This window comes from Solanum lycopersicum, chromosome 11 (genome assembly GCF_036512215.1).
Source record: "Solanum lycopersicum chromosome 11, SLM_r2.1".
In the NCBI taxonomy this organism is placed as follows: Eukaryota; Viridiplantae; Streptophyta; class Magnoliopsida; order Solanales; family Solanaceae; genus Solanum; species Solanum lycopersicum.
Window position 1 is genome coordinate 56457013 of NC_090810.1, and position 26606 is coordinate 56483618.

Genomic DNA, 26606 nt, shown 5'->3' on the forward strand with positions numbered 1-26606 from the left:
AAAATCGTAATAATAGCAATAGTAATAGTGGTAAAAAAGTTCTAAAATAGTAATTTTATCGAATCATGTTTTGATTTAAATTGTAAATATACTGATATATACTACTCATATCAACTAAATTGTAAATATACTGATTTTAAGAAAATAACACACACAAATCAGATGACAAAATTTACCGGAAAAATGATTTGAAAATAAAGGATATTTTTTTTTCATTTAATAGTTAACCAAACTTTTGTGTAGTTCTAGAAGTTAGCTAAATCTTAATTATTGGGCCAAATAGTTGCTATCCTTCATCTCATTTTATACATCACCCTTTTACATTGATTAAAAAATGATGTAATTTTACCCTTTTATTCTTATTTAATATTTTCTTAAGTAAACTTTATAATAAATGGTGATTACAATTTCATGATTAATTAATTACTCTATCAAGGGTATAAAAGAAAAAATATGATAATTTATATACAAATTATATAAAATGACAAGTATTATGATTCACCTATTTATAAAATGAGACGAAGGGAATAGTAAAAATAATATGATAAACTACATTGATCGCAAATTTATTTAATTAAGAGATGATCGACTTTTTTTAAAAAATAAAAATAAATTAGAAGATAGCCACATTTTTTTTTCTTTTTTTAAATATCTAAATGCCTAACTAATTAGATAAGATAAATATCTCCTAAATCTTTTTTTGAAATTCAAACAAATTTACAATTTGTTTTAACCGTATTAGAGTATTAAGGAGTCTATTATAAGAGTCCATGAGGTATAAGTTTGTTTGTGAAACATTAGAAGTCTATGGATTATTAAGTTTGTTTGTCAAATAGTTTTCTCCTAAACCCTAATATGGTTGAAACAAGGGATCATAACTTTGTTTATCCACCAGGTTATCGTTTTTGTCCTCATGATGAAGAACTTATTCTTCATTATCTCAAGAAAAAAGTAATGAACGAATTTTTACCATACAACATTATCAAAGACGTTAATCTCTACAAGTATTGTCCTAATGAGCTTGCAGGTTTTCTTTCTTCCTAATTATTTTGTTATCTTTTCTTGTAGTTTTATCGTTCATATTCAAAATTTCATTATTGCTTTTGTTTTTGTCTATGTGACGGTATGAATTAAGTTTTAAGTCTTGTTTTGTTCATGCCTAATAATTTTCAATTGTTAGAGTTTATTTATATGTAAAATAAATCTTTTCTTATAGTTCATATTTGTTCATAAAATTGTTTATTATGTTTATTCATATATATATATATATATATATATATCTATAATCACATTTAAACATCTTTTCTATACTACATACCCTTTTTATCTTTTTATAAACATCTAAAATTATCTATAGTAAACACACGAACTAGTAATGAATTTATTGTGATGAATGCTCCATTCCTGCTAAAATATTGTTTAGATTTATACAGATCTAACATCTTTTCTATACTACATACCCTTTTTTACCTTTTATAAACATCTAAAATTATCTATAGAATATCTCAATTAATTGCATAATATAAACTTTTTGTATATATTTTTCCCATTTATTTTGAAAAAATTCATAAATGGATCTTTACATTTTTACTCATTTTGCATATATTAATTCTTTCTCTTCTTTTTTTGACAAATGAAATAGAGAACTTTCCAATCTTGGGAGAAAAGGAATGGTACTTTTTTACTCCAAGGCGTCGGAAATATCCTAATGGTGAAAGGCCAAATCGTGCTGCTGGAACAGGCTATTGGAAGGCTACTGGAGCTGACAAGCCTATTATACACAAAAATGTTAAAGTTGGATTTCGAAAGGCTCTGGTTTTCTACGAAGGTAAACCTCCCAACGGCATTAAAACAAATTGGATTATGCACGAATTTAGAGTGGATGAATCGCGCATGATCAAAACTCATGCATCTGATATGAGGGTAAATTATGTATTTCATTTCTATTTGAATTCAATAGTGTTTAATTAGTTGTTTGGTATATTATTAAACATGTTATCTGTTTTATTTTATTATACTTTAATTTTGATTTTACTATAATTATAGTTATCATTTATGTTATTGTAGCTCGACGATTGGGTTCTATGTAGGATTTACAAAAAAGTTGACAAGTCATCCAAAACTCAAACTCCTCCTCAAAAGGATGATGACCACGAGCAAGAAAATCCTATCAATTTAGCGGAGGTTGAAAATCCTATCAATTTAGCGGAGGTTGAGAACCCTATCAATTCAGGGGCGGAGGTTGAAAACCCTATCAATTCAGGGGCGGAGGTATGGAATCCTACCAATTCAGGGGCTATCGCGAATTATTTTTATGAAGAAACTATGAATTCATGTGGAGAATCTCAGCCAACTTATCAGAATAATCCAAATATTGCCATAAATCCTTATTCCTGTTATGATCCAACATTAAACTATGTATTGAACCTTCCACCACCATTTCCTCTTGATAACATGCAGTATGAACCAAACACCAATTTGTCTGATCAGATTAATTACAATATTTATGATTGTGATGATTTAGATAAGAACCAATTTTTATGATTATTATCGTTATTGACGAGACAGATCTAGAAATTAGTGATAGATAGTTCATTAGCTCTTAATATTAGTGTTGCTATTTCCTAGTTGAAGTTGATTTGAACATTTTATTATTATTTAGTTTTAACTAGTTATTATGTTGTCTCGTTCTATTTCTATTGTGTCATTTGCTCTACTTTTTCTTTTTGAATCATTTGCTTATACTTATTCTAATCAAAATCATTAGTTATCACGATTGAAAATTACATTTTAGATTTGTATATTTGATTATTATATATTTAATTAGTTTTGAAGGGGAACCAATGAGGAAATTTCTTATACTATGCCAAGATTCTATTTTTACAAATGCCTTTTAGTTTAAGAAAAAAAATTAATTCGTAGACTCCATTTATTTTTACCCTATTTCTATACTTGGTATTGGTTCCTCTCTTGGTAATGAAAGCCTCCATTTTGAGTTCGAGAAATTAAATTTAAAGTGGAATCGATTTGTTCATTCAAATTGGATAGTATTTATCTATTTGAAAAACGTCTATACACTTCTTTTTCAAATTATATCCAATAGTTTTTAACCAATATAATAAATATGTGCCACTATTATCATAAGTAGAGCAAAATAGATGAAACCACGTGTCTCCGATCTCAATTTTCTATTATCTTTCATTAGGTTTCTTAGTAGCTTTTTTTGTTTAGCCGGTTAATGAGATAAAAGATTTGTGTTCTTCCTTTAATTTTAAGAGAATTTCGATATTTTCGCATGAATACAGTGCAATTGTGTTTGATAGTCTATGAGAAAGCATATGTTCACGTTTGTATTGCAACAAGTTTTCTTTTTTATTTCGAGATTGGCTTGGTCTTCAGTCACCCCTAATGAAACCTAAAATATCACTCCCTCGCTTTCTCCTTCTGATAGACTAGCTTGCACATCTTCTCTAGCTTACACATCTTCTCTTTGGCACTCATCCTTGGCTTGGGAGTGTGCTCTCTCTTCAGTGTCAACGAAGGAAGGATAAGAGCAATCGGTCGTGGCGGAGGACTTGACCTAGACCCCTAGAATATGTTTTTTCGAAAATAAGTGAATTGCTTATTTATTTTTCATATGTAATAGATAAATAAAAATATTATTATCTCAAAAGTATTTAAATGTTATCTAGCAAAATATTAAGTTGATGAGGGGTGGGGTTTAGGAGGGTCAAGGGGAGGTGCGGGATGAGAAAACGATAATACAAAAATCAAGTGTGAATACATTTGTAAGAAAATCTACCATATATAACATTCTTAAAAGTTTGGTAATGTTTCTATATTTTTCTTGCATAATAGATCACTCGTTAATTGCATCAGCATCAACGATTTTATTTGGATGATTAACATTAAAAAAATCATATTAAATATATATGTACAATGGAGTCATCACTAGTGTAAGAAAAGTTGCTGGAGATGCAAAGAAATTTTCCACAATAGTGGCTCTACAAAAGGCATCAACATTGAGCCACTATATACCCAAATAAAGGATAAGTAATTAACAAATATAATATAATTAAGGTCCCAAGGAAAATGCTATTTGCTAAGGATATTATGTTACTTGATCAAATTAATGAAGGTGTCAATTAAAAATTTGAACTATGAAAAAGCACCTTATAGAGTACAAATTTTAAGTAAAACTAAAGATTGTGCTATATAGAGAGAGAGTACCTACCTATCTAGTTTTCGAATAGTGAACAAGTAAACAGAGGGAGTATTATTGTTGTTTCGTTTTGTAACAACCTCCCTATCGTTATGGGTAAGTGGTTAGTGAAAGAAATCGGGCAAGAAAATTTTTGGAGTAGTGACTAGTGTGTTAAAAATTTCAGGTTAGGCTAGACCAAATAAAATCTAAGTAATGTGAGGTCTAGAAATCCAGGGAAGAATTAGGTAAAATTTCTAAGCTTGAGTTGATTTTTCTGTTAGCTAAGAGGTTAAGAAGTATGTAGGACTGTTCAAAAGCAAATTCGGGCGACTAGGACTTCTAGTATTGAATTTGGCGTGAAGGGACTGGCTTAGAACGTGAAGGTTCGAAAGTGTGTCGCGGAATGAAAACTTCTTAAGAGATTTCTGAGTTTCTGTCCCAATCAAGTTGTCATAGCGGTTGAATTAATTTCCTCTATAGTGGAAGGTCCCCTATTTTAGTACTTTGATGTCTAGGCCTTGGAGGTGCTATTTATGGCCTTAGGGGAGGGTTTCTATTCATCCAAAGATGGAAAAATCTAGATTTATGAAGATCTTGGGTTGTAAGGCCTCAGGTTATTTTGAAAAAATATTTTTTCTTAATTTATTTACATTAATTCAGTGATGTGACCATCGAATTGGTAGTTTTAGGAGAATTAATGGTGGAAAAAGCCCTCAATCTAATGGGATTATTATGATTTTGGCTTGGAGTTTGGAATTTAGTTCTAATCCAGATGTAATTAGGTCATTTGGATTTAATTATGTATTATATATATTACTTGTTTATAGGCGAAGAACAAGTTTAGTATCATAACAAGGGGAAAGCGAATGTGCATAAAGCATTCCAACTTGATTTAAAGTAGGTGATAGTTGATTGTTTTCGTAACAAGGGGAAAGCGCATGCTAAGATCATATTTCAGAGTATAACAACCTTATCTAAAAGTTTAATTGTTAAGTAAAACATATTTGTATGACTCAATTAAGCTTACAACAATATCACTTTGGAGATATAGTATTTAAAAAAAAAAAAAAAAAGATGACCAACGAAATTCAAGTAATGTCACTTACTGTACTTTAAGAACATTTTGCTTTAGTTAAAGCCATTTCAAACTTGGTCATCAATCAAATTAAATTCCTATCATGCAAGTGTGTATAATGTGAAATCATAATCAACTAGTTAACCATCCACTTAAAATCTTACCAAAAAATATGTACAAATTAAAAAAAAAATGAATGGGTGACACTGGCTATAGGCAAAAGATCTAATAGTGGATGTTGAAACTATAGTAACAAAATCAGTAAAATGGTATTTATATTCTAATATAATATGGTAAGAAAATCTAGACATTTGAACTTTCAATAAAAGTATTCTTTTTGACATTTTTAGTTTGATCTAATAGATCTTCATTCTTTATTAACTAGTATAATATTTGGCACAAAGTCATCTGTGTCTATTAATCGATGTTCAGACGCCTATGAAGAAGTCTTCTAAATCTATTTTAAATTATCAACATTTTGGTGGTAGATGATCATGGGACTTGTCTTTTATTTGTGTTGTGATACTCAATAAATGTGACTATCAAAACACTTATATGTCTTTGATAGCTATATTTGTTGAGCATCGTAGCAACAATTAGTGCTCGCAATTTAAGTCCACTTTTCACTAATCCGTTCAAATAGTCCATCAAATATGGATTGAAAGAGTGATTTTAAATAGGAAAACTTCAACATATAGCCACTTAAAAGTAATTAATTACCCTCCATAGCTATAGTTTGATAATTTACAATTTTGTAGCTACATGTTATATGGAGGAGAGAGGCGAGCAAGACTGGGAGAGAGAGGAGAGAGGCGACAGAGAGGGGTAAAAGAGTGGGAGAAAGGTGAATTGTATATGTATATTGGTTAGATGATTGTATATTATACATATGTATTTGTATATATGGAAAGAGAGATTGGGAGAGGAAGGAGAGAGGCGAGCGAGATAGGAAGAGGGAGGAGAGAGGAGAGCAATATCGAGAGAGAGAGGCGAGCGAGAGAGAGCAGAGAGGTGAATTGTATGTGTATATAATTGTATATAATTGTACATTATACATATGCATTTGTATGTATGGTAAGCAAGATTGGGAGAGGGAGGAGAGAGACGAGTGAAATTGAGAGAGGGAGGAGAGAGGCAAGCGAGAGAGGGCAGAGAGTGAGAGAGAGGTGAATTGTGTGTGTGTGTGTGTGTATATATATATATATATATATAGATTAAATAATTGTATATCATACATATGTATTTTATATCCTGGTGAACTATACACATATAAAGGTGACTAATTATACAAACTCGAAGTCAACCCACGTAATTAATGTAAATGTTTATCGCAAGTGGTAATTATAGCAAAATATAGCTACGATGAGTAATCAAAAAGTATAAGTTTGCTTAGCCACGTAATTTTCCCTTTTGAATATGGGTATTTTATGGGTAAACTACGGGTCATATATGGGTATTGCAAGTTTTCTCAATTGTCAAGAAACCGTTTGTTGCCAAGTTTTAGAAGCGATTTTTCAAAATTTTCATACATGGGTCTCTATTAATATTTCAACCCCACCCCCACCCCCTTACCAGCCCCCTCTTCCCCCCCCCCCCCCCCAAAAAAAAAATGTAAGTTTGTTTTTTAAAAAATGTTTTCACTTCAAAATTTCATTTTTTTTCATCCCCACCCCCTACCCAGTATCAGCCCCCCACCCTCCAAATATTAATTTTAGTTTTAAAAAATATTTTTAACTTCAAATATTTATTTTTTCAGCCTTCCGTGAACCCCCTGCCATCATCCCCCTACCAACCCCCTACCCCCAAAATATTAAGTTTGTTTTTAAAAAATATTTTCAACTTCAAATATTTATTTTTTCACCTTATCCTGAACCACCCTCCCCCCCCCCCCCCAAACCTTTTTTGCAACAATGATATTTTCAACAGATTTAGAAGTCTTGTTCATAGGTGTCTCAACTTCTATTGATAGACAAAGATGGATTCAGTTCCAAATATTATACTACTAAATAATACAAATGAAGATATTAACAAATAAATTAAAAATAAAAAAGGAAAATGAAGGTTACAACTACATAAATCATCTCTAATGTTGTTATATTTACTTTAAGAATTTATATATAAAAATATATTTTTAAAAAAACTTTTTACACAAAATATATATGAAAATTGAGGTGGGGAAAACTTGATTTTCAATTTTTTTTTGGATTAATTGGTGAAAAATTTTAGCTCCAAAAATAAACTCTAAAATTTAAAAAGTCATCGAAATGCAATTGAAATCTAACATTTCATCATTTATTATAAAGTTGTCATAAGCAAACATTTAATATGAGCGATTTTTTGGCTAAAATCATCCATTAAGTATGATCTAAACTTAAAGTACATCCTTATATTATATTCTCACCGTCCGGAATCGTTTGTCATGGTTTCTATTTTTAGAGTCAAACTATAAACATTGACTAACACTTTAAGATATATTTTTCATCATATTAATATGCGAAAAATTGCAATTTATAGTACTTTTCATATAGTTTTAGAATGTCTAATTTTTTTGTTTAAAATATCAAATTAATGTGATTTAATTTAACTTGAAAAATTAGTCAAATTGACTTTTGAAAAGCGCAACATGACAAATAATTCCAGACGGAGGGATTATAAGTGAACAACAAACGTCCTAGCACTATCCAAAAAGTTGCAAGTTTCATATTTCTATCTAATTTTGTAAGAAACTCACGCCACCAACAAAAGAAAATGTGTCAAATTGAATGAAAAAATGTACGCATGGTTAAGCTAGTCAAGTTATCTTTTTTTAATTTTTAGAAATTGAGAGTTTAAATCATTTTAGACAAGATATATTCAAATTCTAAATATTCTTTGTAAAAAGTATAGCCAATCACAAACTCCAACTTCAACAATTTCAAATAAAGTAATTATTTTTCTATTTTCATAACAAAACACTATATAATATCACTAAATTTCCAACATTTATGTATATCTTATAAGATGTGAGTTGCATTGTATATAAGGTACGTATTAAATATTTTATTCAAAAAAATTTCTAATTAATCGGACTTAATATTTTCTAAATGAAATTTTTTACATTACCTTTCTAACTATCGAACCTATTGTTAAATATTTCAAGACTTATATACTGTTGCAAGTCAATTTACTTGATAATGCAATAAACATTTAAACTAAAAACACACAAAAATTAAATCCTGAGAATAAAAGATTCATTTCCTATCCATGTTCTTATTCATTTTAGTTAACTTTGATCTTCTCATCGTGGCTAAGACATGACTAAATTTAAACAAAAAAGATATTTTTTTACTGGTTCAATCAGTTTCTTAGTTAAAAAATAGCGCGAAGGATGATACGTGTTATTACTGTTTTTTGTACACTTAGATAATATAAGGTTGTACATTAAATTTAAGTCATATTTGAGAGATGTTTTTAGCCAAAAACTCAAATACAAGTTACATATAATATGGGACCGGAGGGAGTAATCGATAACAATCAACAACAAAAAAATATGTTATATAGCCAATATTATATATTAATCACATACTCATACTTGTCATTGATATTCAGTTATAACTATTAACCCATTAAACATAAATAATTTTTTTCCTCAATTTGATCACTCAAGTATAGCTTAAACTTCTTTAAAGAAGGTTTAGTTGAAATTAATAAACGATGGATATTTGCACAGAACTGATGCTGAAAATTCAGTTATAGATTAAGGGCTACTTGTACCTTCCTTTACAACAAACACTTAGATCTTAACTCAAATTTTATATAGACCACGTAGCATTATACTTTAATCTATGGATGTACTCAATGAAAAAAATGATCCCCAAGAAGAGAGGTGGAGTATGTGTCATGTGTGTGAAAGTCCTAATCATTTTATTTTAAAATACCCAAAAATACACTGAAGAATAGACCAGGTCCCTTGAAGTAGAATGTCAAATTAATTCAAAGAAACATACATTATGTTATGAAAAAAATTTAAATATCTTAATCTTACAGAAAAACAAATGGTTCATCATTGTGAACTGCTAAACATGTTTTACAAAAAAAAAAAAAAATAGCCTCAGTAACCAAAAAATTAGGGTCAAGAAAAGAGCCTGTTAAGTTTCAAATGATTACTTATATTCTGATAAAGCAAATACAAACTCATGCACCAGATATATATAGATAGCATAAATACAAATGAATAACAAAAAAAAATATTGCAGGAAGTAGATAAAGGATAACCCAAATATATAAGGAATTTTATACTTCACAACAAATCAATATTACCAAAAGTTAAACTAGCAACAAAGTTCTCCCTGCAAATGATCAAAATTATAAAAAAATTTAATCATTGTGCTTACTCCCACAAAGTTAGAACTGTGTCCAATGCCTTCAAGAACATTAAGGCCTACCTTTATCCTTACATTCACTCTTTTTTTGTTCGGGAGTTCGACGAGTCCCCTTCTTGATTTTGGCCCAACTGCTTTACACTAGCTTTGGCCTCTGCCAAGAATTTAGGATCAGGCTCATGTTTATCTGAGGGTTCTCTCATTGCCAGACAAATATAAAATGCAATAACCACATTGACAGATATGACAGCAACGAATCCACTCACTAATGTCATAGAATGGGGAGACATATCGGTCACGCCTGTTCCAAATTGATAATGATTAGTTTAGAATCATAATTACATAGTCCACTTAGAAAATCAGTCCAGAAAAGCATAATAAGCTTATGAAGATATCAGCCTTCTAGTTTAAAAAGAAAAGAAATTATTTATCTTAATGCTAATAGAAGCAAGAAGAACAAGAAAAGAACATTGTTGCCAGCTCTCTGAAATGCACATCAGGGGAATATAACTTAGACGTAATATAGTTGTGATAACAATGACACTATTTACTATTTCATAGTTTGATTCACACCTCATATATCCATCAGACATAGTTGAAAGATCTCTCTCTAGAACAATGTATGAAGCACTAAACCTTATCTCAAATCTTTCATCCCGGTGAAAAATAATTGGTTGTATTAATAGGTTCTGCTTTGTGGCTGTCTGACACTTGGGGTAAAAGGCTGATGTGAAGCCATCTAAAATCCAGTGCTTATTCTTTATATTTCCATAATAGTATTAACCAATAATTCTAGAGGGGGCAAATGGATGGATCCAGTCAATTTTTTGTGGATTGAGTCAGTCAATGAAACAGGTCATAATCCAACACGGATAAATTTTATTTGGGTCAATATGGGTTGGGTGGATATGCATAAAATAACGGGTCATAATCCAACCCACCCAACATAACCTGAGTATTCTCTCTTTATACATGGACCAAATTATAAAACTGACCCAAATACTTATTCACAAGTTCTGAGTTGAGTAATTGTGTGGCCAAATTACAAAATTTCAACTGAGATACTTTTTGTTCTCTACTCAATTAGTATTAATGATTATATAACAACAAACCCACTGAAATCCCACTAGGTGGGGTCTGGGGAGGGTAGAGTGTAAGCAGACCTTACTACTACCTCGATGAGGTAGAGAGGTTGTTTCTGAAAGACCCTCAGCTCAAGTGCATCAAACTCAAGTAAAAGAAGAAGAAAACAATGAAGAATGTGTAGGTGTTTTTAAGGAATTGTAAATCCTAGATCAAAGAGACAATAACAACAGCAAAATAATGTGATAATCGAAACACAATACACAACATATGGCAAGAAATACAAGGGTACAACTAGGATTACGACATGTACTAACAAACCTAAACCTACACAAGGCAAGACAACACTCACCCCTACAAACCTTCTACCCTAATATGCGAACCCAGTTCTTCCTATCTAGAGTCAAGTCCTCGGTAAATGAAGTTGCACCTAGTCCTGTCTAATCACCTCTCCACAACGATTCTTAATGATTATATAGATTTACATTAATCTCTTTTATAATTGTTCCTGACATAGATGGTTCATTAACTGTCGGTTTCTTATTAGAACTGAAAATGAGAAAAATTTATGAAGTAACTTATGCTTCTCTCAGTCTTTGCAAGTAAAGATTTTATGACTAATATATACTCAAAAATTAGATAGGATCGAATGAAAGTGTAAAAGGGCACAAATGATGATTACAACATTGCATGCTTATGGATTTCTTGTTTTATTGTTAACACGGACGAATTGAAAGAAGATACATGTGTTGCTCTTCAACTTACCTATTTCAAAAAAAAAACAGGTGTTGCTCTTCACATGTTGATTGATTGACCCATTAGGTATCCCAAAATGAAACATCTAATCTTGGGTTACAACACCAATTGACCCAGTAAATAAAAATACTACTGACCCAACCTTTTACAACTTGGCGGGGTTGAACATTAATGGATCAAATTTGACAGCTTTAGCTCATCCATATAGAAAAATCAATTTGGTTCTGGAAACTTGATATAAGTAATGGAAAATCCTCACAACTAGCTGGAGGGATGGAGGACTTCATAATAGAAGATTACTTATGAAATAGCCTTGGAGATTCTCCCTAGAGGAACGAGCTTTGTGGAAGAAAGTGATATGTAGAAAATATGGGATGGAGGGATAGTGGACTTCAGGTGCAGTGGTTATGGAGTTGGTGTGAGGAGATCTATCAGATCTCTATGAGTACGGCAAACTCTCAAGCCCAACGTCAGCATAAAGGTGGGGGATAGAAATTGTCCACTCAAAGCAGCTTCCCTGATTTGTACTACTTGGCACAGCAGCCTGATATGCCTCTATTGCTGAAATATGGAGCCAGCACAGTTGGAATTTAGCTTCAGCAGACTACTATTTGACTGGGAGGTAATCAGAGTGACTGAGTTCCTCAAGATATTGGACAACTACGAGAAAGTAGGGACCAATTGAGCAAGTGCATAGACTGTCATGTAATAGCAACAAAAATGTATGATGATTTTAAATAGCTCAGTATACCAACAAGGGCTCTGGCTATGGAAACATATCTGGATGTTGAAGGCCCCTTGCAAAGTAACTGTGTTTGCTGGTTTTTGGTTAAACAAGTTCTCCTGACACATGTGAGCTTAAATGAAGAGATGAATATATCTATGTTCAAAATGTTTTATTGTGGAACAAATAAACATCTTTTCCTCTATTGTCGGGTAACCAATAGACACTGGCAGCTATTTTGAGTATTAAAGGACTGAGTTGGGTAGTGCCTACAGATACTGTGGAACTGTTAGGGGTCATTTGGTAGAGTGTATAAGAATAATGCAAAATAGGATGTATTACTAATGCTTGCAATTAGTAGTGCTTGCATTAGTTATGCAAGCATTATTTCTTATACACCGTTTGGTTTGATGTATTGGAAATAACAAAGCTTGCACAATTTTTATATAAAAATATATGTTTACAAAAATACTGTTCACGCTATTTATTTTTACACTTCCTTTGTAACATAGTTCTTTGCTAAAACATTAAAAAAGATTTCTTTACTAAAATATCATCAGGTCTTCTTTTTTTTCAAAAATAATATTAAATAGTTGTACTATTTGAGTCAATATTATTGTGAAAAGTTGGCAAAGAATTTTTTTTTATCAAATTTATCGCCACAACAGTAAAAATTTTGATTGTACTATCTTGAAATTAGATATTTTAAAAAAAAAGATTTACGAGACCATAAAGTCTATTAAGACGCCAACAAATTAAAAAACATTCAAAAACTAATAAAAATAAAAATAAAAACATATGAGAAGGGAGAAAATGTTAGGAAATGTTTTAAAAAGGCTTTGAGGGTAGTTTTGTAATTATTTGATCTAATGCAAGTGTTAACATGCTATGTATTACTAATACCTAGAATTACTTGGTATTAGCAATAAACAACTTATTACACAATAGAATGTATAACTAATGCTTGCATTAAACATTAGTTATACATGGCAAGAAAAAGTGTATCAAACAAGGTACTACTAATACACACACCGAATGCATGCATTATATTTCCTTACACTACCAAACGGCTCCTTGGTGTGCTAAGACAACTTAGCTTCAAGCCAAGTCAGAAGAAGTGGTTGGGTATCATCCCAGAATCAACATGTATATAGTGAACAGTGTGGATGGAAAAAAAAAACTCCAGATGTTTTGAAGACTCGGCAGATTCTGAACAGGAGATTCAAATGAATTATATATTTTTATTCACTTTTGGTGTAAACAAGCTTTAGTACAAGATGTCCTTACTTGACCTCATTGGGTCCTTGTAACTGACACAGGACTTTGTCTTCTGCTTTTGGTTTCTCTCCTTTTTGGAAGTTTCGTATGTTAGGGTTCGGTTCTCTTAGCAGTATCATTATGCTGAACTTATTATTATTAATGAATTATGTTACCATTTCAAAACAAAGGGGAAAAAGAACTTGAAATGAGTGAAATTTGTACGACATACAAAACTATTCAGGAGCAAGTTAAGTACTCGTAATCATAGAGAAACCTCAAAAATTTACAAAATTTACTCGTAAGACATAGACTTGAATTACTACTACAGTCAGTTAAGATAAAACATATTTTGTCATCGACCATACAGCAGGTCTTCAATTATGAGATAAATGGCATTCCATACTTCCAGTGCTGTCGATGGGAATTGATTTGTAAATCCAAACAGTACTCAACAAAAAGAACTATTATGATAATGAGAAACAAAAGATGAAAAAGGTTAAATGTTTATAGAAGTCATTAGAACAGAGATTCTGCAGAGGTTTAGAATTAACAGGAGATAGTGTTAAGCCATCTAACTGCTCAGTATTTCAACTTAATAATCTAAGATGACAATATCTTGTTGTGATTCCCTTATTACATAAACAAAAAGTGTCTCAAAAACTCATCCATCTAGAACATTTCATAATAATTGCATGGAAGTTTCCAGTAGCTTCTTTATAAAATTATCCAGGTTCTTTGGTCTACATAGCATGGATATTTTTTATGAGAAAGACATAGCATGGATATTTTTTTAAATATTTTTGATAACTGAGAAATTCGTCTGTGACCCGCCCTTTGGACCAATCACAGCCTTCTAAACTCAGTGGATGATGGGGCCGCCGCCTTCCCCTCTACCCTCACTTAAATTACCAGGCTTCACTTTGCGTGGTGTGGGGCTTGAACCTGCGACGTAAGCCACAAATCTTCCACGTTTTGCCACTCGAGCTAGGCCATTTGCCATAGCATGGATATTATACTTCCCTTCTCCTAGCTATCGTATCATGCATTTCATTGACAATTTTTTGTTATATAAAAATATTAATAGATAGGGCAGGAATCAGCAAGCATTGATTGGGTAATCAGCCAGATATGTATCCAGGAAGCTCAGCACAGTTACACTTGGCCGCGCCAGGAGGCGAACTAGTCACAAATCTGTCATAAGTACCTGCTATATTTCATCATCTTCCACTCTGATAAATGTTGTCTTGGATGCCTACGTATATGCTTCTCTATTCCCAATCCCTTCTACAGTCATTCAAAGACTTGACAAGATCAGGATATTCTTCCTTTGGCAAGGACAAGTAAGAAAAAGCTTTACACCTAGGCAAGTGGAAGGAAATCATCAGAAGCAAGAGACAAGGGGGACTTGGCATCAGGAATTTGAAGCATCATAGCAAAGCTTTGAAGCTCAAATGACTCTGGAGATATTCACAGGCTCCTCAAACACTATGGAGCAGAGCCATAAAGAGCAAGTATGGGGAAGAGGACAATTGAGTCTCCAAGGAGGTCAATACTCCATATGGAATCAATCTTTGGAAGACTATCAGAAGCTATTGACCTTTTCCCAAAAAACACTCCCACATCAGAGTGTTAACGGGAACAAGACTAGGTTTTGGAAAGACAAATGGATAGGGACTAGGATCTTTAAAGAAATGTTTCCAAATTTATATGTTATACCCTCACACCAACATAAATCGTATGCCGAGATGTGGACATAACAAGGGTGGGACCTTGGTGGGACCTTAGATTCAGAAGAATGTTGAATGATTGGGAGATACATAGACTTGTGGAACTGTTTAACCAATTGGAGAGTTTTCAAGGGTTGCAAGAAGGTGCAGATTACCTATGATGGAGCGGACATGAAAGTGGAACATATAAGGTCACTTAGGGTATAGGATTTTGAACCAGATAGAGCCACATAGTACCAATTGGCCTTGGGAGCATATTACGAAGACTAAGATACCTTATAAAGTATCTTGTTTCACACTTTCACCTGGCTTCTAGCTAAAGAAGCAGTTTTGACACATGAAAATTTGATCAAAAGGAATATTGCTCTCTGCTTTAGATGTTTCCTTGTGAAAAGGAGCTGAGACAGTAAACCGTTTGTTCCCATGGAATATCTTCATCAATATTCAAAGGCATAGCCTAGACAATGCCAAGCAAGAATGCAAGATTGCTGACACTCTTTTTAGCTGGGAGGAGGAAGCCGGAGCAGGTGTAAGAAACAGAGAAAGATGGAGGATCACCCCATCGTGTATTTGGTGGACTATTTGGAAGGAAAGAAATGATAGATGTTTTGAGGATAGGAGGAGTTTAGTACAGGGTATTAAGCTAAAATGCATTTTGCTTTCCTGTTTTTGGTTCACCAAACTGTGTTCTGGTGACACTGAATCAATCCTAGATGTCCCAGGCACCACTTAGGTTTGGTTCATATCTGGTATATCCTATATCTATTCTATTTGTAAATTGGTTTTTCAATACTACCTAAGTACTTGTCTTAATACAAAGTAATATTACTCAAAGAAAAGCTGGGTTGGACACCACGGTCATTCAAAAAAAGAACTAAAAAAAATATCGTGTGTGCTATACTGCTATTTAAGACATAAGCAAGGGGCACACTTAAGAGTGATCTACCAAACCTTACAACCCCCAGCCAACAAAACAAGTTTTCTTCTTTTTCATTTGAATATTTGACAAAAGACTTCAGAATTCTCTATTCACCATGACCAACCTCTCCCATTCTCAAGCAGAGATCAATGTCAGTATAATCACACAATTAGCATAACATATAACTACTATAAACCGTCCCTAATATCCCATTAATTCAATTGACAGAACATAATGTGAAGCCAGCATACAATAATTGTCCCTGGAACTAAGACAAAAAATGTGAAACACCTTTAGTTCCTTTGGATACATTGACTCAGATAGGCAAAGAAATTATCATCGCAAGCACCAAAGACTGCAGGGCAACAATAGTTGAGCATAAATGGGCATATAAATCTGTCACACTCACTCTCATGTTCCATGAACTGATGGGAATATGAACGGAATACCACTGTGATAAAATGTAAAAGCACAAAAAAGAAAAGGTTGCATAAAATGAAAAGAAAGGCATAGTCAAAGATTTTTAAATAATGAATTAGTCAGAAGAAAACACATTAGTTATCTAAGACCAAACAATACCTACTTTAAACGGGCTATCAACTTCTCGCACATATGATAGTCCAAACTTTTAAATAAAATTTTTATAAAGTAAATTTTTTAACAGAAAAATTCAGGGAAGCTTTTCTTAAAAAAATAAAAATAGGGTAAGCTTACCAGGAATTAAGTTGTGGTTGAAGGCATACAAAATTGCAACTGGAGCTGCCCACATAATCAACGATGTAATAAAGAACTTATTAACAACTCCCGCCATAGTTGTTGCTGCCAACCTGTGAAATGAAACAGAAAGGATGAAGTATAATCTGATAAATCGTCTATGAAAGGACAGAAAAGCATAATCTGACAGAAAATATGCACAACAATTTTTTTGTTTGTTTTTTCTTATATTATTGATATGCTGAAAATTATCTACAACCATATTAACATGATTTCTAGATGATCAATATGCTGAAAAATTATTAACACATAAAATTATTAACATCTAACCAATTAGCCTACTAAATTGTTAAGATTTGATTTTAGCATGCAAAAGTTATCAGAATCTAATTATTTTAAAACTCATTATCAAAACTTAAATTAGTTAAACAAAACATTAGGCATGTAGAAACCTTGTTAATTTATAATACCTATAAACATAATTTCTAGGTGAACATGCCGAAATTAGTAAGGTTTACATTAATAATTATGGCATCGATACTTTTAAAAGGTTCGCTTTCTCTTGTTAAGTTCATTAGCATGCAGAAAAAATTATTAACACATAAAAGGTAAGATCTAGGTTACTAACTTTACTAAGGTTATCAAGCTCCCGTTGATTCAAGCTAATTAAACAAGACAAACAAATAATTGATTTTAAATAGATCATTTGGGTGATTCCAATATGTTGCCTATTCTAATGACATTAGTAATAGACAAAATATTTGTATCAATCACATATTAAAATTAGAATAAGCAAAGAAAACAATTAGCGCGCACACACACATCCCCTTATAGCTTATCTACCAAATTATTTCAAATACGAGAGAGTTGAAGAGTTATTGAAGGATTATTACAGAACCGAATAGGAACGAACCCAACACCCAAAAAAACTTTAAAAAATAATAATAATAACTTCATTCAAATCTCCTAACCGGGCGACTCTTCAAATTGGACAGAATGTCCAAACCTGCTAAAGAAGAAGAACATACAGGCGTATACAATGCATAAAGACAATGATATAATAATACTAATTATCAAACTCACTTGAACAATATTAATTGTTTCACATATATAAGTAAAAGACAGACATACAAGCATTCTGACAATTAGGAGTAGCATGAAATCACAAATAGAGCAAAAGGGGTAAGAAGCTAAACCGGATGCTTCCTTTTGTTCGTTTTTGAACATACAACAAACACACATGACAAATAATTCAAAGTAAAGAACAAGATTAATGCGGAAAACAAACCTAGTTTGGTAAAACTAATGTCAACAATGTAGACGAACTCTACTCCAAGAATCGATCCGGCCAGAGCAAAATCGATTGGAGAACCTCTTAGAATTCACAAGACACTTGTTTTTATTTCTTTTCATTTAGAGTAGGGAGAATTTATTACTTGCTAGAATGTGCAAATGTTGAATCCTTGAGCAATGTGTAATAGAGTTTTGATGGTAAAGGCCTATAGAGCGTGAGTGAGTAAGCATTCAAGAGTGTAAGAGTGAGCATGGATGAGAAAAAGAATGAAAGATGTGTCTGTTTATATAGCAAAGAGGGGAACATAATTAAGGGAGAAAATAAATTAAGAAGAGCATATCTTGGCAATTTTCTTAAACAAATAATATAAAGCAATCAATAGAGGTCCTTTACCAAAAATAAATGACACATATGGACAAAGAATTATCTCTAGAAGGAAAAAACAAACATTTACCATAATCGCACTGATACAATCAAATCATAATTTACCATAACTACAAACATTAGCCGTTTGAAATTAGATAGGAGCACAAAATAGGAAATACAATAAATTAAAAGCAATCTTGAGATTTTATTTCCTTACCCCACTCAAACAAAATCAGCAACATTATTTACCTTAACTAAACCAGTAAACACCAATGCGATATAATTAAGAAGACCAATATATTTAAAAAGAAAACATTACAATTTTATACAAGTAATGAAGCACATATACTTTCTATATAATAACACCATATTTTACCATGTATAAACCTCTAATGGAGGTCAGTCAAGGATAACAGTAAATAATATACTAACAAAATCACGGAATCAAATACATTTAATTACCAAACCTAAATTCTAATCAAGTGAATCCATTATATAATAGTCTATGATAAAATTAAGCAAGCTAATGTTCACAAATTATCAATTAGGAGAGGAACAATATGCAGCTATCGCATTTAGATTGATAAAACTAGCTTAATTAGTTAGTAGTTTAATTAGTGAGTTAGTTACTAATTAGTTAGTTAGTTATAGTTGGTTATTCATTTCAAGTAGTTAGTTAGTTGGTTATAGTTAGTCAGCATTCACATTTTTTTGTATTTTGTTGATTTGTTAAATCTGTTAGTTTGTTTCTCATTGATGTGTATATATACACATACATTACATTGATCAAGGCAAGGATTCTAAATCAAAAGGCACCTTCTTCTTCTTTCGTTTTGCTGTTAATAGCTCAACCTCCATTAATGGAGGAATGAGAAGTTTTCCAGCTTACATTGCTGGTTTTATCATGGTATCAGAGCCTGGTTGCTCACACTAGATCTCTTGATCTAGCTGTTAATCAATTCATCGATTTCTCTTGTTCAAGTCGATTCTTCGATTTGTTTTCTTCTCTTCTCTTCTCTGTTTCTTTCCTTACTTGTTGCTGATTTATCAATCTCCATTTGTTGCACTCTGTTTCTGTCAATCTATTTTCCATGGGTGATACATCAACTGATGTGAACACCAATAACTCTTTAAAACGACCAGACTTCAATAGTCCTTTCTATCTACATCCATCTGAGAATGTTGCTTCTACTTTGCTTCCTGTGGTGTTTGATGGAACTAGCTATAGATCATGGAGACGAACAGTTCTTAGAGCATTGTTTGTTAAGAATAAAACAGGATTCATTAATGGTAAGATTGTGAAACCAAGTTTTACAGATCCATCATTCATGCAATGGGAAAGATGTGATGATATGGTGACATCTTGGATCCTAAGCTCCCTCTCCCCAGAGCTGCGAGATAGCCTACAGTATGTTAACAATGCTAAGGAACTGTGGGAGGAATTGGAGGATCGATATGATCAGACTAATGGATGCAAACTATATCAATTGCAGAAGGAAATAAATGATTTGGTACAAGGTACTTTAGATGTTACTGGTTACTATACTAAAATGAAGAAATTATGGGAGGAAATGAGTGCAATTGATGTTAACTCACAGTGTAGTTGTGTGTGTACTTGTGGAGGAAAAGTAAAAATGTATAAGGCTGAGCAGGACAGAAGACAGACAGAAGGAAATAAATGATTTGGTACAAGGTACTTTAGATGTTACTGGTTACTATACTAATGGGTCCAAACGAAATGTATACTGCTGTGCGAGGGAACATTCTCATGATGTCTATTTTGCCTACAATGGCACAGGCATTTGCTATACTATCACGGGAGGAAAGGCAGAGGGAAATGAAGCCTCTAAATCATATGGTTTTGGAGTCTACCTCACTGAATGCTTCTACCTCACTGAATGCTTTTATGTCATCTCAAAATAATGCAACTAATTCTAGTTCTTATAGAGGAAGCACAAGTAGGGGTAATGGGAGCTATAACAGCACTGGTTACAACAATACTAATACTTTTAGGGGGAACTCTAGTACTGGAAATAGATCAAATATGTTTTGTGAATATTGCAAACAAACTGGACATGTCAAAGACAGTTGCTACAAACTCCATGGTTACCCAACCAACACAAGAAATCCAAGAGGAAGAGGCAAAGGATCTGCAGCAAATGTACATACTTCTGAAGGTGATGGAAGTCAATGTGAAGAGAATTTTGAGCAGGGAAAACAAGTACCAGTGAATCTGTCAAAGGGCCAATATGAACAATTACTTAATCTGCTTGGAACCCTGCATGTTGGAAATGAATCTGATTACTCAAACAATGTGTCAAGTGGAGCTGCAAGCCTAGCATGTATACTTGCTTGCTATTCTTCCATCAGTAAGATAGGTGATTTGTCATGTAAATGTGATAAATTGACTGCTGGCTCTTGGATCATTGATTCATGGGCATCTCACCATATGACCTATACAAAAGACAATCTCACAAACCTTAAGACTCTACCTTATCCTTTCTTAATCACCTTACCAAATGGATACAAAGTTAAAGTGACTGAAATTGGTGATGTATGTTTGAATTCAACATTAATTCTGTATAAAGTGTGGTACATACCTAGCTTCAAGTTCAACTTAATATCAGTTTATTGCTTAGTTAATCAACTCAAAGGAATAGTTAGTTTTAACAGTGGTTCTTGCTTACTGCAGGGCCCTTCTCTGAAGAGCCCTCTGGCACTTGGTAAGGCAAAGAATGGTTTGTATTTCTTTTGTCCAAAGTGTCACATTCTATCTGTAAATGATAATGCTACTTCTCATCAAAATTGTCAATCTGTTTCTCTTCTTAACTACTGCAAAAGGTCTTCACCACCATGTGTAAGACATTCTCATATAATCAATAAAGAAGCCTGTTCCACTGATCATATTTCAAATTCAGCTGCTAATTTTTCTCTCAGTCAAGACAATGAATTCTTATGGCATGATAGATTAGGACATGTACCTTTTGTGAAAATGAAAAATATATATACCATTCCTTTGAAGTTTTCTAACAAGCAACCTTTCACTTGCACAATTTGTCCAATGGTTAGACAAACTAGAATGCCATTTCCAGAAAGTGTCACTGCAACTGGTTCAATATTTGAATTGTTGCATGTTGATTTATGGGGACCATATAATGTACCAACACATGATGGATATCATTACTTCTTAACTATGGTAGATGACTACAGTAGAGCTACTTGGACACAGCTTCTTAGGTGTAAAAGTAATGCTCTACATACTATAAAAGCCTTCATATCTTTAATAGAAAACCAATTTCACACCAGATTGAAAACCATCAGGTCTGATAATGGCCTAGAATTCTCAAGTACTGAAGCAACATGTTTCTTTCAAGAAAAAGGCATAATACATCAGAAATATGTCCTTACACACCATAACAAAATGGGGTAGTAGAAAGGAAACACAAGTACCTTCTTGAGACAGCAAGGGCACTATTGTTTCAATCAAAAATGCGTATGAGATATTGGGGAGAATGTGTGCTGACTACCACTTATTTGATTAATAGATTGCCTACTAAACTACTTCAAGGGAAATCCCTATATGAGCTGTTATATCAAAAGAAACCAGTTTATTCTCATCTTAGAAATTTTGGATGTCTTTGTTTTCCAACTACTTTAAGAACTCATAAAGACAAATTTGAACCAAGAATTGTGCCTCACATTTTCATTGGATATCCTTTTAATACAAAAGGGTACAAGGTCTTAAATTTGGCTACCAAGAGAATTCATGTGTCTAGAGATGTTCTTTTCTATGAAACTGTTCTTCCTTTTGTTATTGCTCCTGCTGGTTCCAACTTTAATTCTGTATTACAATTCCTTGTTCATTATTCTGATGAGTTGCCTTGCATGTCTAGTAAAACAAATACTTTTATTAATGATGAAATGTTGAATTCTCACACACTGGATGAAGTTACTTGTGATCAAGATCCTATATCTGAAAATACACCTATAACTGAACCTACAGCATCTTCTACTGAACCTACAACATCTTCTACTGAACCAAATGTACCTGTCCTTGATGGTGTATCCCTTACACCTAGAAGGACAACTAGATCTTGTCACCCTCCAAGCTACTTAAAAGACTATACTTATTCATTACCTAAGCTACATTCCTCTTCACCTATAGATAATACTGATTCTCAACATTCACTCACATCATTCACAAATCACCCTGATCATGTTTGTTTCTCTACACTTTGTTCTGAGAGTCAGCAGTTGATTCATAATGTTTCACATGATATTGAACCCACATCTTATGAAGAGGCAATCCTGAATCCAGCTTGGCAAGCAGCAATGAAACAAGAATTTGATGCATTGCATGCTAATAATACTTGGGAGCTGGTTAAAATGCCAAAAGAAAAGAATGTCATTGGATGCAAATGGGTGTATAAGATTAAACATAAGGAAGATAGGAGCATAGAAAGGTTCAAAGCTAGACTAGTGGTGAAAGGATATACTCAACAAGCTGGGATAGACTACAATGAAACTTTCTCACCTGTGGTAAAAATGACTACAGTCAGAACACTAATTTCATTGGCAGTTAAGAAAGGTTGAAACTTGTATCAATTGGATGTCAATAATGCCTTCCTGCATGGTGATTTGAATGAAGAGGTGTATATGGCATTACCCCCAGGACTGGTAGTGGACAGTAGTGATATGGTCTGCAAATTGAAGAAGTCTTTATATGGTCTAAAACAAGCCAGTAGACAATGGTATGAGAAACTGGCCAATAGCCTTTGTTCAAAGGGTTACATCCATTCAGACAGTGATTACTCACTGTTTTACAAGAAAAATGGAAAATCTTTAGTGTTTGTGGCTGTATATGTTGATGACATTATCTTAACTGGTACTGATACAAAGGAGATTGAGTCTTTGAAGTTCTTCTTGCATGAGAAATTCAGAATAAAAGACTTAGGCAAATTACATTATTTTCTTGGATTAGAAATATTGTATAGACAGGATGGTGTTCTCATTTCACAGAGAAAGTTTACTCTTGATCTCTTGAAGGAATTTGATTCTATGCACTACAAGCCTACCACCTCACCATTGGATCCTACTGAGAAACTGAGGCTCACAGAAGGCAAATTGTTATTAGATCCTACTTACTACAGAAAATTAGTAGGCAAGCTTAATTTTCTTGCCAACACAAGAATGGATATAGCATACAGTGTCCAGCATCTTAGCCAATTCATGCAATCTCCTAGAGAGCCTCATCTAAAGGCAGCTTATCATGTACTCAGGTATCTACAACATGATCCTACTTTAGGAGTTTTTATCAATAATAAACCTGATATCACTATCAATGCTTATTGTGACTCAGATTGGGCCTCTTGTCTTGATTCAAGGAAGTCTGTGAGTGGTCATTTGGTTCTCATGGGAGATAGTCCTATCAGTTGGAAGTCTAAGAAGTAACCCACAGTGTCACTATCATCAACAGAAGCAGAATACAGGGCTATGAGACAAGTAGTGGGAGAAGTAGTGTGGCTGGAAAGGTTACTTGGTGAACTCTCAGTGACAGTGTCTTTACCTATACACGTATTTTGTGACAGCCAAGCAGCAGTACACATTGTTAAGAATCCAGTATTTCATAAACGAACTATACACATAGAGGTTGATTGCCATTTTGTCAGGACAAAGCTACAAGAAGGACTCATTACACTCCAATACATTCCAACAGATTCTCAGCTGGCTGATGTTTTCACCAAAGCATTAACTGGAATTAAACATACTAGTTTACTGAACAAGTTGTCTGTAAGTAGCTCACTTCCAACTTGAGGGGGGTGATAAAACTAGCTTAATTAGTTAGTAGTTTAATTAGTGAGTTAGTTACTAATTAGTTAGTTAGTTATAGTTGGTTATTCACTTCAAGTAGTTAGTTAGTTGGTTATAGTTAGTTAGCATTCACATTTTTTTGTATTTTGTTGATTTGTTAAATCTGTTAGTTTGTTTCTCATTGATGTGTATATATACACATACATTACATTGATCAAGGCAAGGATTCTAAATCAAAAGGCACCTTCTTCTTCTTTCGTTTTGCTGTTTATAGCTCAACCTCCATTAATGGAGTAGTGAGAAGTTTTCCAGCTTACATTGCTGGTTTTATCATAGATATTAACGGGCAAATTTGGAGACAAACTTATGCAATAAATCAGTGATCCTCCAAACAATCTCATGTTGAAACAAGTACACTATCAATTTTAGTCAGGATCGACTGCTAACATCAAATAAAATCAATATACAACACAACATCGAGGCTTTACACAATATCTGAGTCAACTTAGCAATCAAGGGATCCAACAAATCATGCTAAAAAAAAAACTAGATTGACAACCATTATTTATTTATTTTTGAGTAAACAATTATAGAGGATATCAGAAAATCATAATCTAATTCAGTAAAAATGTTAGGAGATAGATGGATAATAAACAGAAAACACCTCACTGGATCTGTCGAGATCGTTTTGAACAAACCTGAAATCTCGAGCCTCACCGGATCTTCAACTGGTCGGAGTTGCTGATGGTCTTGTCGGCTGCTGCTGGCTGGAGAAGATAGAAGACGGAGGCAAACAGAGGCAGTGGCAGCTGCTGTCCGTTGTAGCTGCTGCTGCTTCTCGAAGTTATTGCTGCCGTTGGGCGCTTCTGGTTGATGCCGGTGGAGCCTGCTGGTGTCGTCTCCTGCTGCTCCTGTTGTTTACTGTCGGAGGCTTCTGTCTTTTGCTGGCAGCTTCACCAGTCGCTGCTTTCTGCTGGAAAGAAAAGGAAGAAGCGGAGGAGAGGAGGAAGAGAGGGGCGCCGGGGTGAAGAGGCGAAGGGATAAGGCGGCACCGCCTGGCTCGCTGGCTCCAGCGGTGGTCGGAGGAGCAGCGGTGAGGAGGAGAAAGAGGGGCGGCTGTGGAGAGAGGGAGGAGAGGAAGAGACTGAAAAAAAGGTTTTGGTCTTTAGAATGGAAGATTTAACTCTAGACCATTGATTTTAGAACAAATGAGGGCTACGATTTAATTTAGGATTTAATTAATTAAATGGATGAATGATATCAAAAGATGGAGTCATAAAAATTAAATTCGATTGGATATGAAATAGTTAAAATTATAATAAAATCGATTAGAATTGAAAAAAGATATTTATAATTGATATAAAATTTGAATTTCGAGTGGTTAGAATTGAAAGAAATTAAAATAGAATATATCAAGATTTAAATGATTTTGAGGAAAAATTAGGATTTACTATTTGATTAAAATTAAAATATTTTTATATAATTGAAAATCACTTGAATTTTAGAACATTTGAAATTTATTAATTATTTTAAAATACTTTAATAATATTTACGATAGTTTTATAAAGTAAACATACTAAAATATAAAATTTCCAAGCAAAATCGATTAAAATTCTAAATAGTAAATAAATTTTAAAATACATATTTAATCAAATAATATTTCTAAAATGATTAAAAATCGATTAAAATTTAATGTCAACAGCAAATTATATATTATTTTTTTTCATTTAATAATTAACTAAGATTTGAATAGTTCTAAAAGTTAGCTAAATCTTAATTAGTTGGCCAAAAAGTCCATAATGTTCAATATTAATTATGATAAATAATTACTTCCTTCATCTCATTTTATATGTCACGTTTTTATTTTGTACATATATTAAGAAATAATGTAATTTTACTCTTGTAATGCATGTTTTTTGAAACAAGATTTATTATATTCGAGAAATTGCATAATCTTTTAAGTTAAGGGTAAAATTGTAATTAACCTATAATAATAATTGGTACCTTAATATGTTTGTCACTTTAAAATTGGACAACTAAAAAGGGACAGAGAGATTAATATTTTCGGTTGAATTTATATTTTTTTCCATTTATTTTTAAAAAATTTCATAAATAAATCTTTAAAAAATATTGTTACATTTTGCATTATTGAGTTACTTTTGAATATTGATAATACTGAATTGTGTTATTTTTTTTTATAACTATATCATTATTAATTCATTAAAACAAATATCTATGTTCGATGTTTTATATCACGAAGCACTTCAGATTCACACGAAATATAACAAAAAATAAATAAATTATATTTATCC

At 32.7% G+C, this 26606-nt stretch overlaps 3 protein-coding genes across 4 annotated transcripts; 2 read left to right on the forward strand and 1 right to left on the reverse strand.

Annotated features, from left to right (window-relative positions):
- Positions 1–659: 659 nt before the first annotated feature.
- On the forward strand, positions 660–2693 carry LOC101259609 (NAC domain-containing protein 2-like). Its single transcript, XM_004251314.4, has 3 exons — positions 660–1027; positions 1643–1923; positions 2068–2693. Exons 1-3 carry the CDS (start codon positions 856–858, stop codon positions 2542–2544), a joined length of 930 nt encoding a protein of 309 aa, XP_004251362.1. The 5' UTR covers positions 660–855; the 3' UTR covers positions 2545–2693.
- Positions 2694–9518: 6825 nt separating this feature from the next.
- LOC101245915 (uncharacterized) lies at positions 9519–25678 on the reverse strand. 2 transcript variants are annotated; one of them, XM_010314968.4, is made up of 3 exons: positions 24993–25678; positions 16824–16936; positions 9519–9941 (listed from the first exon to the last, which is right to left on the reverse strand). In XM_010314968.4, the coding sequence occupies exons 2-3, from the start codon at positions 16918–16920 to the stop codon at positions 9718–9720; spliced, it is 321 nt and encodes a 106-aa protein (XP_010313270.1). In that variant the 5' UTR covers positions 16921–16936; positions 24993–25678; the 3' UTR covers positions 9519–9717. The 2 variants fall into 2 exon arrangements, with proteins under 2 accessions (XP_010313270.1, XP_069147853.1); XM_069291752.1 differs by lacking the exon at positions 24993–25678 and adding an exon at positions 20709–20846.
- LOC138339480 (uncharacterized) lies at positions 19575–20165 on the forward strand. The gene has a single exon (XM_069291080.1). It carries the CDS (start codon positions 19575–19577, stop codon positions 20163–20165), a length of 591 nt encoding a protein of 196 aa, XP_069147181.1.
- Positions 25679–26606: the final 928 nt, after the last annotated feature.